This window comes from Somniosus microcephalus, chromosome 8 (assembly GCF_052327205.1).
Source record: "Somniosus microcephalus isolate GS21.2 chromosome 8, FLI_Smic_1.0, whole genome shotgun sequence".
Lineage (NCBI taxonomy): Eukaryota > Metazoa > Chordata > Chondrichthyes > Squaliformes > Somniosidae > Somniosus > Somniosus microcephalus.
In genome coordinates this window covers 51,220,319-51,239,899 of record NC_140994.1, presented here as the reverse complement: position 1 = coordinate 51,239,899, position 19,581 = coordinate 51,220,319, and the positions used below count along the sequence as shown (strand labels likewise).

At 42.2% G+C, this 19,581-nt stretch overlaps 1 protein-coding gene across 1 annotated transcript in view; it reads right to left on the bottom strand.

Annotated features, from left to right (window-relative positions):
• Window positions 1-2,294: 2,294 nt before the first annotated feature.
• Window positions 2,295-19,581, bottom strand: part of tcerg1l (transcription elongation regulator 1 like) — a gene marked incomplete at its 5' end in the record, with an annotated part of 294,947 nt that continues 277,660 nt past the window's right edge. Inside the window, one exon of the mRNA XM_085994022.1 lies at window positions 2,295-3,706. Coding sequence (XP_085850148.1) covers window positions 3,550-3,706 — 157 coding nt within the window. The remainder of the gene's footprint in view (window positions 3,707-19,581) is intronic.

Genomic DNA, 19,581 nt, shown 5'->3' with positions numbered 1-19,581 from the left:
GCCCTGGACTTTAGGACACATCGCCCATTACTGTCCCCCTCCGCTGTTACCACAGTCCACATACCCCTCTCCACTGCTGAGTGAACTCAGAACCCATACCCAATGTTGTCAAACTCCTGTTACATTTCCCCCCCCCCCACAGTGAGCCAAACCCCACCTTCCAACCACATTTCTGCAGAAATGCAGATTCCCCCTATGTATTACTACCAAACAAGACAACCTCCTCAACATGCCAAACTCCAAGCCCCCCGTGACACCAAACTACAGACTCCTCCCATGTGCTGTGAAATGGCAGGACCACATACACAATGTGCAGACCCCAAGACCATCTGCTTTGTTGCCAAACCTCAAAATGCTGGCACCCACCCCCACCATGTTACAAAACCCCGTGGCCCACACTGCACTGCTGGCAAACTTCAGGACAACCACTCCAGCACTACCAAACACCAGCCCTACCCCCACACCCTCCTCTGCTAAACTCCAGACCATGCTGTGTGCTGCAAAATTTCAGCACCTCCGCCATAGCCCTGCCAAGCATCAGAAACCTCACTCCAATTTTTGGTACTAACCTCCCTTCTCCCAGTGCTATCAAAGTCCACACCTACCCCACTGCTGGTAAACCCCATTTCCTTGCTCTGAACACTAGGTAGCTAACTACAACCCGGTGCATCTTTCCTAAATTCTTGTTGTATATCCTGCACTTTAAAAATACAAGAAATAAAATTACATAGATAACAGAGCCAGTGATCCATCAATTTTCCTCCATAGTGTTATAATTATAACCTGTATCAAGTAGTAGAGTGTTCTGATCAATTATACCAAAATAGAAGCCATAGCCTTAGGCACCCTGTTCCCTTGAGTATTAAGACTTCTTTTCATTCAGATGAATCAAATCAAGCATTAAGGACTTAAGAGTGCAGCTTACCTGCAACTCTTATAACAGCTAATGATCCTTCCATTCTATGTGCTATTGAGGAAGGTAAAGAAAGGTGGTCCCTATTTCTCTTATTTGTGCTTAAGAAAAGTCTTCTATACTTATTTCAAATACTCTTGTTGCACTTCCCCAGGGCCACCATCAAAGAATTTAACTGACAGATATCCACTTCACATGGAATAGTAAGTGACCTCGGATTATACTCAGATGTGTTCAACTCCCTATATCTCAGGGTAGCTTTGTAATTGCCTAATCTAATACTGATCTACCCAGATTAGGTTGATGTGAAATTCAGGCTCTGAATTCATGATTACATTCTTGGTTGGTGATGGAACTTAGTTACTTCCAACACAGAATCGCATCTAGCTGTGCATTGCACCTGGACGAGCAGTTGTCACTTCTTTTATATTCTGTAAACCTCATCCACCATTTCAGCCTTAAAACATGTTGATGTTCTTTCTATTGTGAATGTGGAAATGCATCTGTTGCTAAAACAAAGGCCTATGCATGCTTTCCATCCAGAGTGGAATGGTCTAGTCAGGTCAATATTTACAATGCCTATAACACTTTATAAGTTACTTCAACAACACCTCCAGGTACAATATTTTCTTCAACCCCACCGCATCTGTTGCAGGTTGCCAAGTAAGGGGTGGACAGAGGGTTTGCCTATTATTGGGCCCTAGGGGAACTGCTGCCCGAGGTGGTGACCTGGTGCATCTGGGTCTCGGTGGAGTTTGCAGTCGTTCTGCTGGACTCCCACCAGAGATACGGCGAAGTCCACCAGAATAGCCTGGCAATTTCGGCCCTGAAATAATTAACATTGATTGCTGTTAAATGTTAAAGTTATCAAAATAGATTTCTCACAGTACTTATTGTAGCAACCTTTTTCCTATATATCTGCACCATAAACATCCTGAAGTTTCACGTGATTACCTTTTAAGGGAGCAGGGAGAAATTATGCAGAACAGGGTATTAAATATGTCCATAAGAGGATAAATTGCACATGTTCTGTGGCAGGAGTAGTGTTGATGCGAAAAATGATCCATTCTCATTCCAGTTTCCTTCATTTCAGCAACTTCTTTGTCTGCTTCAAATAAAATATTCTGGTATGTTTACATTTTTCAGATAAGCTCATTTTTGCAGCCCTTTCTCCAAATTCATCATTTAAATTCATGAAAGACCTTCTCAATGAGATAATTAAAAAAAAATCTTTTCAAATAGTACGTGCTCCAGTTTCACAATAAAGCTGATGAACACAATGCACAGGTTATATTGTTATGCTAAATAGGAAATTAAGTGCTTATGATAAAGAATAGCTGGATAAGATTGTGAAATATTTATTAATGAAAATATTGTGAATTATGTACATCGTTTCAAATAAAATCAGTAAACTTATTAAACCATAAATATAATGTCAATTGGTGTTACTTTTGATAAAATTAAAATACTGACTTTTCCTTTCAGATATTGCATAAGCTACTCAGATATTGTCTGAAAGCATTACACTACAAAACTGTACTGTAAATGGGTTACTTTACCACAAGCACCGTTTAAAATCATTACATCGTAAAATGCCAAATTTTAGAATGTACAGACAGTCTCTTATAGATGGTTATCTTCTAATGTTTTAAACACCAAGTTAGCACTACTAATTAGGCACCCTGCACTTCATGAGCATGAACTCACTAGAGGCAAAACAAATTTAATAAAGAGCACAATAAATGTAAATAGTTTGTCATACTGTACATTTTCCAACCTTACCATCACTATTTTCAGACACTGATAAATACAGAATACAGAACTGAACTAAAATTGCCATGTTATTTCCTTAAATACTGCAATTATAATTTTAACAGTGCAATTTAATAAGCTGGTACTTTGGGCAGAACGTATTCCTACTCTACTCTTAGAGCTACTGGAATAATGGTCCCACTTTATCTTGATATTCAGCATCAATGTTACCTGTTGGTGGGTTTAATGTTAATAACTGAATGGTCCGGAAATGCCTTTTTAAAATATAAAACACTAGTTAAAAACAATGGCTTGAAATACTAGCATCCCAATGTGCTCGTCTTAAATTGCAATCTCTGCTATTTTAGTGTGGTAACAATCGTGTTAATGTCTCCACATTAAAATAGAGCAGAGAGAGTAATTTCAGACAAAAGTACCGGTGCACTAACCTTGTAAACTTGTAATCCATAGTGTAAATTTCAAGGTCAGTAGGTTGAATTTTTAACAAATGAAATTCTCTTAAAGCCTAAAAGAGGTTATGCACTGTTACAGTGTACTGGTTTTTAACAATTGTTGAGAATACTAGAATTTAAATGATTTACTCTAAACTTTGCTTAAATGACAGTAATAATGTGATAGTTGTGCTTTAAATAATGTCATTACACGATAAAAGAAAATAATCAAGAATCAGCAAAGTAATTGCTTATATTGGAGATGTGTGAACTGGTATTACCTGCAACTTTAAATTAAAAAAGATGATCTCATGTTGTAAATGCTTTTATGACACAATTATCCAAACACCATACAGATAAGAGTGTCTAAATTCCTTAGTCATCGTATCTGTCACAGTAGCTCAGTTTGTTAAGTGAAGCTTTAATGGTGTTTTATCTGATCTTCCTCAGTCGAATTCTGTTTTCTTTGTCCCTCTTTTTGAGAATATTTATGAATTGATTGAAGAAGTGTTCTTGATCTTTCCTCTTTTGCACCAATCTTAATCGATGATCCCTTCCATATTTTTCTGCAAACTCCTGGAAAGTGGATCTTGACGAGGAAGACAAGAGACGTAAAATAATGATCAGTTCATGCACTCGTCTGGACATGAAGCACCAAACCCATGAATTTACTTTGAACAGCAAATAAGAGTTGCTGTTGGCTGTAAAATGGTTCACTTTTTTCAAAAAGTTTTGTAGTTAAGAGTTTGCTTCAGAAGATGATGCATGTTACAAGCCAGAAGGACAGTATAAAACAGACTGGAAACAACAAACTATTTTTTCATCTTGTTCCAATGAAGCAAACTATAATGAACTTTATACCAGAGTGGCCGATGTTTTATTTCAATATACAGTGAGAAGCATTCTAATTTTTCTTGAGGTCAGGATTTTTGAAAGCTCTGCATTTTAGAATGCTGATATTTTACAAGAATAAGAATGCTGATCATTCAATTCTAAATTCTATTTTTTCAAATAGGTTCAGCAGATTTAATAGGTTGGTAAGGTGACCATTCAATAGAGGTAATAAAAGGTATAGTATTGTCATCACAGATACTTGAAATTTGACAATACTGTGGCAGATAACACCTGTGTCCTTGTAAACTACAGCAACAAAAACCTGGTACACAATGCATTGATAAGGGATGAAATACAAGTCTGTCACATGTAGCTGGATAAGTCGTTAGAATGGTACAAATCTGAAAGGGACAGATGGAAAACACTGAAAGAAATCATCCTATAAAATGACACAATAATATGCTACCATTCAAAGATGATAAGTTGTGGTCTGCTTTGAAATATGAGTTTAATTTCAATAAGTAGAAAACCAACTTGTATTTCTTGGCGAATCATGTTATAAGCCTGTAAATTGCTGAATCATGTATTGTAGAAAAGATCAATGCATTCGAATCAAATTCCTCTCTCCCCTATTCTATTGGAGGCATTAACCATTTAAAATAAGTGGATAGACGGTTCTATTGAGCTTAATATAATATGAGGGTATTAAGTGTTCGTACCAGAGCATCGCTCGTTGTAATTTTCAGGCTATAGTCCATTAATATATTTGTTTTTACTTCAATTTTTTCCTGACCAGAACAGATTCTGGGAAACAAAGGCAAAATACTGCAGATGCTGGAAATCTGAAATACAAACAGAAAATGCTGGAAATACTCAGCAGGTCAGGCAGCATCTGTGGAGAGAGAAACAGAGTTAACGTTTCAGATCGATGACCTTTCATCAGAACTGGAAAAAGTTAGAGATATAACAGATTTTAAGCAAGTGCAGGGACAGGGAAAGGGGGGCGGGGAGGAAAGAACAAAAGGAAAGGTCTGTGATAGGATGGAAGGCAGGAGAGATTAAAAGATAAAAGGGATGACGGTGCAAGGCAAAAGGAGATGGTAATGGGACAAGTAAAGAAACAAAAGATGAGTCTAGAAGAAGTGTAAATGGGAATGGCAGAATCATCAACAGTTGCCATGTGAAAAAATAGGGGCAGAGGTTATGGTCTGAAATTGTTGAACTCAATGTTGAATCCAGAAGACTGTAAAGTGCCTAATCGAAAGATGAGGTGCTGTTCCTCGAGTTTACATTGAGTTTTGTTGGAACAGTGTAAGAGGCCGAGGACAGAGAGGTCAGAGTGGGAATGGGGTGGTGAATTAAAATGACAAGCGACCGGAAGCTCAGGGTCATGCTTAGACTGAACAGAGGTATTCCGCAAAGTGGTCACCCAATCTGCGTTTGGTCACCCCAATGTAGAGGAGACCGCATCGTGAGCAGCGAATACAGTATACTAAATTGCAAGAAGTACAAGTAAATCACTGTTTCACCTGGAAGGAGTGTTTGGGGCCCTGGACAGTGGGAAAGGAGGAGGTAAAAGGGCAGGTGTTGCATCTCCTGCGCTTGCACGGGAAGGTGCCATGGGAAGGGGAGGAGGTGTTGGAGGTGATTGAGGAGTGGACCAGGGTAGGGGAAGATGTGTTTGGTGGTGGGATCACCTTGAGGTGGCGGAAATGGTGGAGATTCTGGGAAAGGAAGGTTCAATGGAGAAACAAAAGCAAAAAGATATCTGAGACCATAAAATTTGGAAATCTGTATGTACTGGAAAATGAGAAGAGAAATCTGATACTGATAAAAAGGGAGAGAGAAATATATTTGCTAAATTATTAAAAAAGTTATAGAACCCCAATATTAATCTGGACCCAGCCACATGAGGAACCCTAAACCAACAGAAGGGAGGACCACAGACCTGGATACAAAGGAACATCAAGAAATTGCTGTAGGGCCTGAAGAATTGTAAGGCACCTATGAAATGTAACGTTGGAGATGAGAGAATAGTAGGATGACGTGTAAAAATCTTTAAAACAATGTGGGAGGAGGAAGTGTTTCCACAAGAATGGAAAAAAGTCACGAGGGTACTAATTAATATGAACAAGGAGGGTAGGTACAAGTGCAGAAACTACCGGGGCATTCATTTATTGCTGATACCCAGCAAACTCTTCATGTGAGTATTTCTGAATTTGGTCAAACTAATAACAGATGCTAAAGAAAGGGAAAAAAGGCAGGACTTGGAGCTGGCCAGTTTAAACTCAGTTAAATTTTTATCAGACAGGTCATTGAAAAGATCAAGCACTGTGGCCTTTATAGGCCTGACCAAAAACATATGATTCAGTTTGGAGAGAAGGCATTGAACATTATGGCATAATATTGAAGACCATATAGGGGGGAATTTTAACCTCCTCCACTGGCCACCATTTTAACTACTCACTGTAGTTAGGTGGCTGAGGCTCCCCCGTCTATAAACTAGAGCTCATCCAAAACTCTTCTGCCCGTATCCGAGCTCACACCAAGTCCTGTTCACCCATCACCCCTGTGCCCCTGTACATTGACTTCCGCTCCACCAATGCCTCAAATTTAAAATTCTCATCCTTTTGTTCAAATCCCTCCCTGGCCTTGCTCCTCCCTATCTCTCTAATCTCTTCCAGCCCTACAAGCCTATGAGAACTCTGTGTTCCTCCAATTCTGGCCTTTTGTGTACCCTGACTTCCTTCGCCCCACCATTGGCAGCCATGCCTTCAGCTGTCTAGGCCCTAAGCTCTGGAATTCCCTCCCTAAACCTCTCCACCTCTCTCTCCTTTAAGATGCTCCTTAAAACCTACCTCTTTGATCAAGCTTTTGGTCATCTGTCCTAATGTCTCCTTCTTTGGCTCGGTGTTAATTTGTGTCTGATTATGCTCCTGTGAAGCACCTTGGAATGTTTTATTATGTTAAAGACACGATATAAATGCAAATTATTTTTGTAAGTGGACATATTTCCTTTTTGGGGCCAAGTGGAGAAGGTGTGCTTCTACGGGCCCCACAAGGAAAATTGTGGCCTCCCCTGTCCCGAACTCCCCTCTTCCCTTCTGCGAGAACGTCCAGAAACCCCCCACACCCCAACTCCACGATTTACCTGCTTACGAGCCCTCTTTGCTGCTGGTCCGTAGTCTTCAGCTGCCTGAATCTCCACTCCTGCTCAGCGGCCAGTTAAGATACCCCGGGCTTCAAACTTTGGCCTGCGAGTGCATTTTGCACCTCCACCAATCCCCCTGCCCTCCCCCTGGTCGCCTGAAACCCAGTGGGGGTTAAAATCTACTCCAAGGATCTTGAAGGAACTGTAAAAAGGTGCATTTAATTGTAAAACATATGAAAGGAAGATAAGTGAGAAGTTCAACTTTAAGACTGCAATCAATAGTAATGTGTTACGTTCCCAACCAGGCTGAACAACTTCATGACCTACATCATGATAAATGTGACGGAGAACATGGAATGAAGGAAGGAAAAGAATAAGTGCAATATCAGGAAATCACAGATGATGTAGTGTTCCTTTCACATGGGATGAGATTCCTGAATATAACAATGGATGTGGGGCTGCAGGTGTTTGGGTTTACCATAAGCAAGAGAAGAAGTGAACTGATGGCCATCTCAAATGAAATAACAACATAATAAGACATGACAAAAGTAAGGCATTCTTTCCATGTTAGATTATCTCTCGATTTCTATATTGCTGATCACAATGCATGCACAGGATTACGGTACTGCTATCCTTTTTTCCACAATTTGGTTAGAATTTACATTACAATCTTTCTATTTGATTTGCACCTCAGGGCAAACCAGAAACACATAAAGTTCAAGAGTTTCATTGATTCCATTGTAACATCTAACAGTAATGTTTTGATTATGTTAAATGGTCTAAATGGTCAAGCTATTCTACTGACCCACAGAAGGTCCAGGTTTCGTCCACAAGCACTGTTTATGTTTGACTACTGCATATGGTGGACAATCTAATGTAGTTATGTGGGCTGGTAAGTGGCAAGTAACATTTATGCCACACAAGTGCCAGGCAATGATTTTCCCCACCTCCCTTGACATTCAACAAGATTACCATCGCCGAATCCCCCACCATCAACATCCTGGGGGTCACCATTGACCAGAAACTTAACTGAACCAGCCACATAAATACCGTGGCTACAAGAGCAGGCCAGAGGCTGGGTATTCAGCAGCGAGTGACTCACTTCCTGACTCCCCAAAGCCTTTCCACCATCTACAAGGCACAAGTCAGGAGTGTGATGGACTATTCTCCACTTACCTGGATGAGTGCAGCTCCAGCAACACTCAAGAAGGTCGACAACATTCAGGACAAAGCAGCCCTCTTGATTGGCACCCCATCCACCAGCTTAAACATTCACTCCCTCCACCACCGGCGCACCATGGCTCAGTGTGTATCATCTACAAGATGCACTGCAGCAACTCGCCAAGGTTTCTTCAACAGTACCTCCCAAACCCGCGACCTCTACCACCTAGAAGGACAAGGGCAGCAGGCGCATGGAAACACCAGCACCTGCATGTTCTTAATAGCAGAGCACTTGGAAAACAGTGACAGGATCGGACAAAGTCAACATGGATTTACAAAAGGTAAATCGTGCTTGACTAATCTACTGGAATTTTTTGAGGATGTAACTGGTAGAATAGATAAGGGAGAACCAGTGGATGTGGTGTTATACTTGGACTTTCAGAAGGCTTTCGATAAGGTCCCGCATAAGAGATTAGCGTGCAAAGTTAAAGCACATGGGATTGGGGGTAAGGTACTGACTTGGATAGAGAACTGGTTGGCAGACAGGAAGCAATGAGTTGAAATAAATGGGTCTTTTTCCGAGTGGCAGGCAGTGACTAGTGGGGTACCGCAGGGATCGGTGCTAGGACCCCAGTTATTCACAATGGCCCAGAAATTCGGGTTGGGGGCTTCCCACGGGTGCAAGCCCCCGACCTGCACTTACCTTGCGCGCCGGCCGTTAAGCTGTGGGCCCCCGTGGAATTCCGATCCGGGGCCTGGTCCAGCTGCCGGCGCGCAGTGCTTGCGTATCCCAGGGGCGCAGTTAGTTCGATGCGTCCCCTGGGATCACGTGGGCCATGGGCAGCCAATCGGAGTAGGGAATGCTCCATTCATAAGTCTGACAGGACTTATGGGCCCCTTCTTCTTACAAAACATCACTAAGTCTTCAAATAATTTTTTTTTTAAATCACATTTTTTAAATAAACTATAAATTAAATGAAATAGCTATTTTAAACAATAATTTAAATTTTTGAAAAAAATAATTTTATTTTCTAACAGGGCTAAAAATAAACTTACCTTGCTTTAAAGTATTTAAAAATAATAAACCTGTGGAAAAAATGTTTTAATTTTAATTAATTCACCACTTACCTTGTAAAAAGCAGGCCTTACGCCTAATTTTTACATTTCTAAATTCTGTAGACTTACCCTCCCGGGAAAACCTGTAAAAAAAACTGAAGTTCGATGCGCATGCGCAGCCTCCCCCGCGCACACGTTCGACCTCTGAACCCCTGCTTTCAGGGGAACGGAAGTGCCGGTTTCCCGCGCATGCGCAGTGCATGCAGGAAACTGGCACTTCCATTGGGCCTACGGGTGAGTACCCCGTGCGTACTCACCCATGGAGACCCGAATTTCTGGGCCAATATATATAAATGATCTAGACAAGGGAACTAGATGTAATATCTCCAAGTTTGCAGACGACACAAAGCTGGGTGGGCGTGTGTGCTGTGAGGAGGATGCAGAGAAACTCCAGTATGATTTGGACAGGTTGGGTGATTGGGCAGATGCATGGCAGATGCAGTATAATGTGGATAAATGCAAGGCTATCCACTTTGGTGGCAAAAACAGGAAGGCAGATTATCTGAATGGCAATAGATTGGAGAAGGGGAGGTGCAACGAGACCTGGGTGTTCTTGTGTACCAGTCACTGAAGGTAAGCATGCAAGTGCAGCAGGCGGTTAAGAAGGCAAATGGTATGTTGGCCTTCATAGCGAGAGGATTTGAGTACAGGAACAAGGATGTCTTGCTGCAGTTGTACAGGGCCTTGGTGAGACCACATCTTGAGTATTGTGCGCAGTTTTGGTCGCCTTATCTGAGGAAGGATGTTCTTGCCATGGAGGGAGTGCAGCGAAGATTCACCAGATTGATACCTGGGGTAGCAGGAATGGCGTATGAGGAGAGATTGGGTTGATTGGGCTTATATTCGCTGGAGTTTAGAAGAATGAGAGGGGATCTCATTGAAACTTATAAAATTCTAACAGGACGAGACAGACTAGATGCAGGAAGGTTGTTCCCGATGGCGGGGGAGTCCAGAACCAGGGGTCACAGTCTAGGACAGAGATGAGGAGGAATTTCTTTACCCAGAGAGTGGTGAACCTGTGGAATTCTCTACCACAGAAGGCAGTTGAGGCCAATTCATTAAATATATTCAAGAAGGAGTTAGATATATTTCTTAAGGCTAAAGGGATCAAGGGATATGGGGCGGAATCAGGGACAGGGTACTGAATTTGGATAATCAGCCATGATCTCATTAAATAGTGGAGCAGGCTCGAGGGGCCGAATGGCCTACTCCTGCTCCTATCTTCTATGTTTCATCCAAGTCACACATCATCCTGACTTGGAAATATATCGCCGTTCCTTCATCATCGCTGGGTCAAAATCCTGGAACTCCCTCCCTAACAGCACTGTGGGAGCACCTTCACCTCACGGACTGCAGCAGTTGAAGAAGGAGTCTCACCACCACCTTCTCTAGGGCAATTAGGGATGGGCAATAAATGCTGGCCTTACCAGCGGCGCCCACATCCCATGAACAAAAAATTTTAAACAAGTTTTACGATGTTCATTTGATTAGTATGCCTTCAAAGGATTGAGAATGATAGATCTAGAGCTGACTTTATGCCAGTATTCAATCAGTCTGAGGCCAGCAGGTAGACTGAGCTAAACCAGTGGCTCTGTAGTAGTATTTCACTATATAAGCAGTGAGCGACTTTATTTCAAGTGCCATTTCTATGTAAAGACATAGCACAAGTGTTTCTGTTGCTTTGACATTTTGAGGAAGATAGTAAAAGTTGTAAATTACTGTAAATATAATAGGGCTGAAAAACTGGACTGTTTTTGGTGAGCTAGGAGTGTAATATGGGTGCATCGTATTTTAGGCAAGGGACCCATTTAGGCATCATGGGAGATACCTGAAAGTGGGCATTCACTTACATTATTCTGCACTGTGGCTCCCATACCAGTTTTATTGATGGAATAAAGTCTCTTATGGTTTATACAAGACACAGTATTGTCCACAGGACTCTGAATGGCAATATGGGTGTAATTAGGGTTGTCAACTCTAGTTGGACATACTCCTGGAGGTGTCCTCACATGACCTCCGGCCTCCAACCGCCTCGGCCCCACAATCCTGCTGTTGGTCACCCAACATGTCCATACTAGCCATGCACCACCTTCCCAAACCAACTGGAAAGCGAATAGACTCTTCATTACCCAATTGGTGGATTTGGACTGCCAGTCAAACAGCCTCTTCCCCCCGCTAGAACTAGCAAACAAAAGTGTTCAAAGAAAGTTTATTTTTTTTTGAATGCCCCTATGCTTTTTCTCCTGGATTGCTCGCAGCAGTATGCTGAAGATTAGTCTTCAATTCCTGCAGCCTCCAGGGCAATCCTGGAGGGTTAGCAGCTCAAGGTATAATCAATGGCCCCATGACCCCCTTTCGCGGGCTTTTTCTTTCACAGCTGGGGCAGTCGGGAGAGCAGGAGGCCAGTAACTGGTGAGTTTAAAAGCTCACCTTTCGCGGGCTTTTTCTTTCACAGCTGGTGCAGTCGGGAGAGCAGGAGGCCAGTAACTCTTATATAGGTGGAGCTGTTGCTAAACCCGAAACACTACAGTGTAGTGTCTCCCACCCTTCCACCTCCTCTAACCTTTTAGGGGTTAGGGGAAGTTGAAAAGGTAGGTTCAATTTATTTTATTTCAGGAGCCTAACCTAGGTGGAAAAGGTTCCAGGACAGGAGGCGGCAGTGAAAATACAACACCAGAAAACAGGTAGGTGACTGGTTGGTGAGTACTTTCACAAACTTATTCTAAGTAGAATTCAATAATTAAGCTAAATCGTAGTAAATAAAAGGGTATTGTAAGGGTTAAGTCATGGAAGGGCAGCTCGGACCCGTGTCATGCTCCTCCTGTGCCATGTGGGAAATCAGGGACACTGTCCCTGACAACTATGTGTGCAGGAAGTGTGTCCAGCTGCAGCTCCTAGCGGACCGCATGGCGGCACTGGAGCTGCGAATGGACTCACTCTGGAGCATACGCGATGCTGAGGATGTTGTGGATAGCACATTCAGTGAGTTGGTCACACCGCAGGTAAAGGCTAGCTCAGACAGTAAATGGGTGACCAAAAGGCAGGGTAAAGGCAGGAAGGTAGTGCAGGAGTCACCTGCGGTCATCTCCCTCCAAAACAGGTTTACCGTTTTGGGTACTGTTGGGGGAGATGACTTATCAGGGGAAGGCACCAGCAGCCAGGTTCAGGGCACCATGACTGGCTCTGCTGCACAGAAGGGCGGGAAAAAGAGGGATAGGGCTATAGTGATAGGGGATTCAATTGTAAGGGGGATAGATAGGAGTTTCTGTGGCCGAGACCGAGACTCCAAGATGGTATGTTGCCTCCCTGGTGCAAGGGTCAAGGATGTCTCGGAGCAGGTGCAGAGCATTCTGAAGGGGGAGGGGGATCAGCCAGTTGTCGTGGTACATGTAGGTACCAACGATGTAGGTAAAAAGAGGGAGGAGGTCCTACAAGCTGAATTTAGGGAGTTAGGAGCTAAATTGAAAAGTAGGACCTCAAAGGTAGTAATCTCTGGATTGCTACCAGTGCCACGAGCTAATAAGTTTAGAGAGAGTAAGATAGATAAGCTAAATACGTGGCTTGAGCAGTGGTGCAAGGGAGAGGGATTTAAATTCTTGAGGCATTGGAACCAGTTCTTGGGGAGGAGTGACCTGTACCAAGGGGACGGTCTACACCTGAACTGTGAGGGAGCCGATGTCCTCGGGGTAATATTTTCTAGGGCGGTTCGGGAGGATTTAAACTAATTTGGCAGGGGGATGGGAACCTAGGTAGTGGAAAAGAGGGAAGTCATATGAAGTCAGAAATAGATGGTAGAAAGGTGAGAAGCAATAAGCAAAGGAGAGAAACACAAAGGGCCAAACTAATTCATAATGAGAGTGTGAAAAAAGCAAGCCTGAAGGCTTTGTATCTTAATGCTAGAAGCATTAGGAACAAGGTGGATGAATTAGTTGTGGAAATAGAGGTAAACAAGTATGATTTGATTGGGATTACAGAAACGTGGCTGCAGGGTGGGCAAGGCTGGGAACTTAACATCCAGGGATATACAATATTTAGGAAGGATCGGCAAAAAGGTAGGGGAGGTGGGGTAGCATTGCTGGTAAAGGAGGGGATTAATGCAATGGAAAGGAAGGATATTAACTCGGATGAAACGGAATCTGTATGGGTAGAAATGAGAAATAGCAAGGGGAGGAAAACGTTAGTGGGTGTGATATATAGGCCTCCAAATAGTAATATGGAGGTGAGGGAAGGCATAAAAAGGGAAATTAGAGAAGCATGCGATAAGAGCACAGCTGTCATCATGGGTGACTTTAATTTACATATTGATTGGACTACCCAAATTAGTAAAAATTCTGAGGAGGAGGAATTCCTGGAATGTTTTCGGGACGGTTATCTGGACCAATATGTCGAGGAGCCGACTCGAGATCAGGCCATTTTAGACTGGGTATTGTGCAATGAGAAGGGACTTATCAGCAATCTTCTTGTACGAGGCCCCTTGGGTCAGAGCGATCATAATATGATCGAGCTCTCAGTCGAGATGGAGAGTGAGGAAATTGAATCAGAGACTAAGGTCCAGAACTTAAATAAAGGGAATTACGAGGGTATGAGACGGGAATTGGGTAAGATTGATTGGGTGGTGTTTCTGGGGGGATTGACAGTGGATAGACAATGGCAAGCATTCAAAGATAGAATGGAAGAATTCCAGAACATGTTTATACCGGTTTGGCATAAAAATAAACCTAAAAAGGTGACTCAACCGTGGATAACGAGGGAAATTAGGGACAGCATAAAATCAAAAAAAAGGGCATATCAACTGGCAAAAAAAAGCACCAGACCGGAAGATTGGGGGCAGTACAGGATACAGCAAAAGAGGACAAAGGGATTAATCAGGAAGGGGAAAATAGAATACGAAAGTAAACTTGCAGCAAACATAAAGACAGACTGCAAAAGCTTTTATCGGTATATCAGGAGGAAAAGACTGGTAAAATCCCAAGTCGGTCCCTTGCAGTCCGATTCGGGAGAATATATAATGGAGAATAAGGAAATGGCAGACCAATTAAACTCATACTTTGGTTCTGTATTCACAAAGGAGGACACAAATAACCTCCCAGGAATATCGGCAAACATAGGGACTAATGAGAGGGAGGAGCTGACAGAAATTAGTATCTCTAGGGATATGGTGTTGGGTAAGTTGAGGGGACTGAAGGCCGACAAATCCCCGGGGCCTGATAAACTACATCCTAGGGTACTTAAGGAGGTGGCCCTGGAGATAGCAGATGCTCTAAGGATCATCTTCCGGAACTCCATTGACTCGGGAACAGTACCCGTGGATTGGAGGGTAGCTAATGTTACCCCAATATTTAAAAAGGGGGGTAGAGAGAAAGCAGGGAATTATAGACCAGTAAGCCTTACATCGGTTGTGGGCAAAATGCTAGAGTCCATTATTAAGGATAAAATAGCGGAGCACTTGACAAATGGGGAAAGGATCGGACAGAGTCAACATGGATTTACAAAGGGTAAATCGTGTTTGACTAATCTGCTGGAATTTTTTGAGGAAGTAACTGGTAAAATAGATGGGGGAGAGCCAGTGGATGTGGTGTACCTTGACTTCCAGAAAGCCTTCGATAAGGTTCCACACAAAAGATTATCATGCAAAATTAAGGCTCATGGGATTGGGGGCAAAGTATTAACGTGGATAGAGAACTGGCTGGCGGATAGAAAACAGAGAGTTGGAATAAACGGCTCGTTTTCGGAGTGGCAGGCAGTGACCAGCGGGGTGCCGCAAGGATCTGTCCTGGGACCCCAGCTGTTCACAATATATATAAATGATCTGGATCAGGGAATTGGATGCAATATTTCCAAATTCGCTGACGACACTAAACTAGGAGGAGGGGTGGGCTCTGATGAGGATGTCAGGAGGCTACAGTGCGATTTGGACAGGTTGGGGGAATGGGCGGATACGTGGCAGATGCACTATAGTGTGGATAAATGCGAGGTTATCCACTTTGGGGGTAAAAACAGGAGGGTAGATTATTATCTAAATGGCAATAGATTGGGAGATGGGGAAGTGCAGAGGGACCTGGGTGTTCTTGTGCACCAGTCACTGAAGGAGAGCATGCAGGTGCAACAGGCGATTAAGAAGGCAAATGGTATGTTGGCCTTCATATCAAGGGGGTTCGAGTATAGGAATAGGGATACCTTACTACAGCTGTACAAGGTGCTGGTGAGACCGCATCTGGAGTATTGTGTACAGTTTTGGTCGCCCCATCTGCGGAAGGATGTTCTTGCCATGGAAAGAGTGCAGCGGCGATTCACCAGGCTGATACCTGGAATGGCGGGAATGACCTACGAGGAGAGATTGAATAGTTTGGGCTTGTACTCACTGGAGTTTAGAAGATTGAGAGGGGATCTCATCGAAACATATAAAATTATGGCAGGCCTGGACAGGCTGAATTCAGAGAGAATGTTTCCAATGGCAGGGGAGCACAGAACCAGGGGCCACAGTCTAAAAATAGCGGGCAAATCATTTAAAACAGAGATGAGGAAGAATTTCTTCACTCAAAGAGTGGTGAGCCTGTGGAATTCCCTGCCACAGAGGGCTGTGAAGGCTAATTCAATAAATATTTTCAAGAGAGAATTGGATATATTTCTGAAGGCTAAGGGGATTAAGGGTTACGGAGAAAAGGCGGGGACGGGGTACTGAACTGGTAAGATCAGCTATGATCTCAGACGAAGATCAGCCATGATCTCATTGAATGGCGGAGCAGGCTCGAAGGGCCGAATGGCCTACTCCTGTTCCTATCTCTATGTTTCTATGACTCTTGAAGCTGCTGTGTACTACTGATATTATTGCTCTACTTTCTCATGTTTTCTTAAATCTAATTTATATTATTCAATATTTGTAGAATATTTATTTTGTATTTGTTAATATTTTAATAGCATTACCAATGTATTTTTTTGAATTCTAAAGCTGGTTATTTCATAATTTATAACAACGACCCTGATTTTCTTCAGTGGTGGCTTTGCTGTTGCAACTGTAGCGGAATGGGCACTCATCCAGGCAAGTTTCCCAGAGTCAGCCTCATTAGCATATTTCAGACAGGCTCCTGGCAGAATTCCAGTCTCTGCAGCAGGGCAGTATTGCTATAGGGGCTCGTTTTAAAAATTTAGCTGGGCATGGAGTGAATCAATTGCCGAGCAATCGAGTCCAACCTGAAGAGGGTGTATAAATTTTAGAAGGTCTTCCAGAAGGACTTAGCAAAACTGGAGTCTGGTAACGTGCTGGCATTACTGAGCATTCAGTGTGCTTCTGATTGAAAATGGGATTTATGACCTCACTCCATCATTACTGTCTACTTTGAATACTTTTGTGGGGGGCTAAATATCCTGGAAGTGGCAGCAATTGGTGGGGTTTCCAGCTTTCATTAGATTGTATACCCGAGGAACATCTGGGTCAATATGTACATGAATAATGTAAGGTCGTCTCTTTTGGTTGCTGTATGCATCATAACATAGTAATATTGTATGCACTGCACATCAGTAATAATGTAGAACAGTTAATGAGAATTATGTCCTTTGTGAGCCCTCTTTGGGATTGTCTCAGTTATTTTGCGATTAATTTTAATTACCATGGTAGTTTTCTAAATTGTTACTGGAAATACACTATAAAATTACCTCGATTAAAAAAATATATATATCTTGCTATTCAGTTTGTTAAATATTATACTACATCCCTTTGTTCACACTTAAGACAAAGCTAAATGTAAAATTTATTTGCCAAAACAATTTCATCAGAATTGTAGCAGATTGCCTCCAATGTTGTTCCCCCTGCTTGGGGACTGGGCAGGCTGGGGATTGTGGAAGATGGAGTCTCATGGTTGACTGATTATTTTGGATGGGAGCTGGAAAGCCCTGGATCTATTGGCCAGTACAGCTGCTGTAGACATCAGAGGTCTGCAGCAGCGGTTGGATATACTTGCATTGGAGGCAGTTCAGAGATGACTCACTAGGCTAATTCCAGAGATGAGGTGGTTGACTCATGAAGAAAGGTTGAGCAGGTTGGGTGTATACTCATTGGAATTTAGAAGAATGAGAGGTGGTCTTATTGAAACATAGAAGATACTGAGGGGGCTCGACAAGGTAGATGCAGAGAGGATGTTTCCCCTCGTGGGGAAATCTAGAACTCGGGGGCATAGTTTCAGAATAAAGGGTCGCCCTTTTAGAAATGAGATGAGGAGGAATTTCTTCTCTCAGAGGGTTGTAAATCTGTGGAATTCTCTGCCCCAGAGAGCCGTGGAGGCTGGGTCATTAAATACATTTAAGGTGGAGATAGACAGATTTTTGCAAGGTAATGGAGTCAAGGGTTATGGGGAGCGGGCTGGGAAGTGGCTTTGAGCCCAAGATCAGCCACGATCTTATTGAATGGTGGAGCAGGCTCGAGGGGCCAAGTGGCCTATTCCTGCTCCTATTTCTTATGTTCTTATGATTACTGTCCTGGATGTTGTGTTCCGGCCCCTATCAGGGGTGAGTTTGCATTGGGAAAAGTCAGGCCAATGTTAATGACCTGAACCTGGAAATTTGGGTGGATTCAGATAACGTCAGACATTCGGGGCCAAACCTGGGAGACAGTTTCCTCCTTTGGCTAATATTAGCACGTAAAAGTCAGCTTAAGTATAAAATTGGTATTGCATGGTTAATCCAAACAACATTGCGCTAAACTATTTAATGAAACATCAATTGCTTTCATGGAAAATTAATTATACATATTTTTTTCTTTCATGTTCACTGGAGTGGTTCTCAGATCAATGAAATGGAAACAAGCGTAGATATTCTTAGTAGAATTAACAAAAGCTTTGGGCCTTCATATGACATTATTTTGCCTGCTGTCTTAATACAAGTGTTAATATTAAGGCACATTCACAGCAATACAAATAAAAAGGAAATTATTGCCAAGTGTTGGAAATTTATGACAAAAAGTAAAAAAGCTGCAAACACTGCAGGTCAAGTCTACATCTGTGGAAAGAAGACAGTCTTTGAAGGTTATGAGCCCAAAACATTGACTGTCATTCTCTTCACAGATGCTGACTGACCTGCTGTATGGTTTCAGCTTTTTCTGATTTTGTTTCAGGCTTTAATTAGACAGATTTTTATTTTGTAAAGAGACCAATTTAATTGTACAAATTATTTAAGATACTCCAACTTTAATAGGTCTCTAAATTGTTATTTTTCTAAATCAGCAATGCCTAAGCATCTAGTTATTGAACTGTTCAATTTATCACCACGAAAATTGGAGGTAGTATCAAAGCACTCAGCTGTTAATTAATGACCTAATCCCTGCTGTAGCATTTTCACTACATTCATAAAGTCTGACAATTCATTTTGTTTGCTGGAGAACATTGTATTAGTATAACCCACTCACTTCTCCACCTGTACAAAATCTTTATCATTCTTATTGCACACTAAAATTCTCTTTAAAAGTGAACACAATAATCAGTCATAGTCATAGAAAGCTACATTACCAAAAGCAAATTTGAAGTTTCACATTAAAAATCATTGTAGGTGTTTCAAGGTAAACTCGAATAAGGAGACAATTTGTGTTCTGTACTTTATTCCCAATTTTCTTTTCTCCTCTGCTCCCCCATCCGCACTAATCATAGAAATGATGGGCAACTCTCAGGTTTCCGCCATTGATTATTGATGTTTCTTACCATTGTTGGTTACTACCTGCAACTTGCTCCCTAGCCTGCTACCATATATTTCCGGCCTCAAACGTAATCTGTCCCTTATTGATTGGATTGCTGTGGTAATAACGAACTACTTTTATTCCAATCCCGCCAGAATATTCCCATCACAGAATTAAGCAAGCATACAAGAGACGTGTAATTGCTACAATGTGCCGACTCCCATCAGGAGCCATCTAGTGTTTTGTGAACAATATGTAAGTACCATACATACCAAGCACCAACGTAAAGTGCAACATTTTTCCAGTAATTTTGAAGTGCAGCACTATCGGCACAGGACAATTCCAACCTTATCAAGTGCAATATATGGACAAATTTCATTCTTAATTCCAAATTTTTGATGACAAAGTAAATTAAAGTAATAAATAAATGAAATTAAAGTTATAAATAAATAGCCATCTTTGGGCCTCATTTTTTAAACTCTCCATCCTGCAAGTCAAGACGTTGAAGACAATGGGATCATTTTGGAAGTAGCTACCTCAA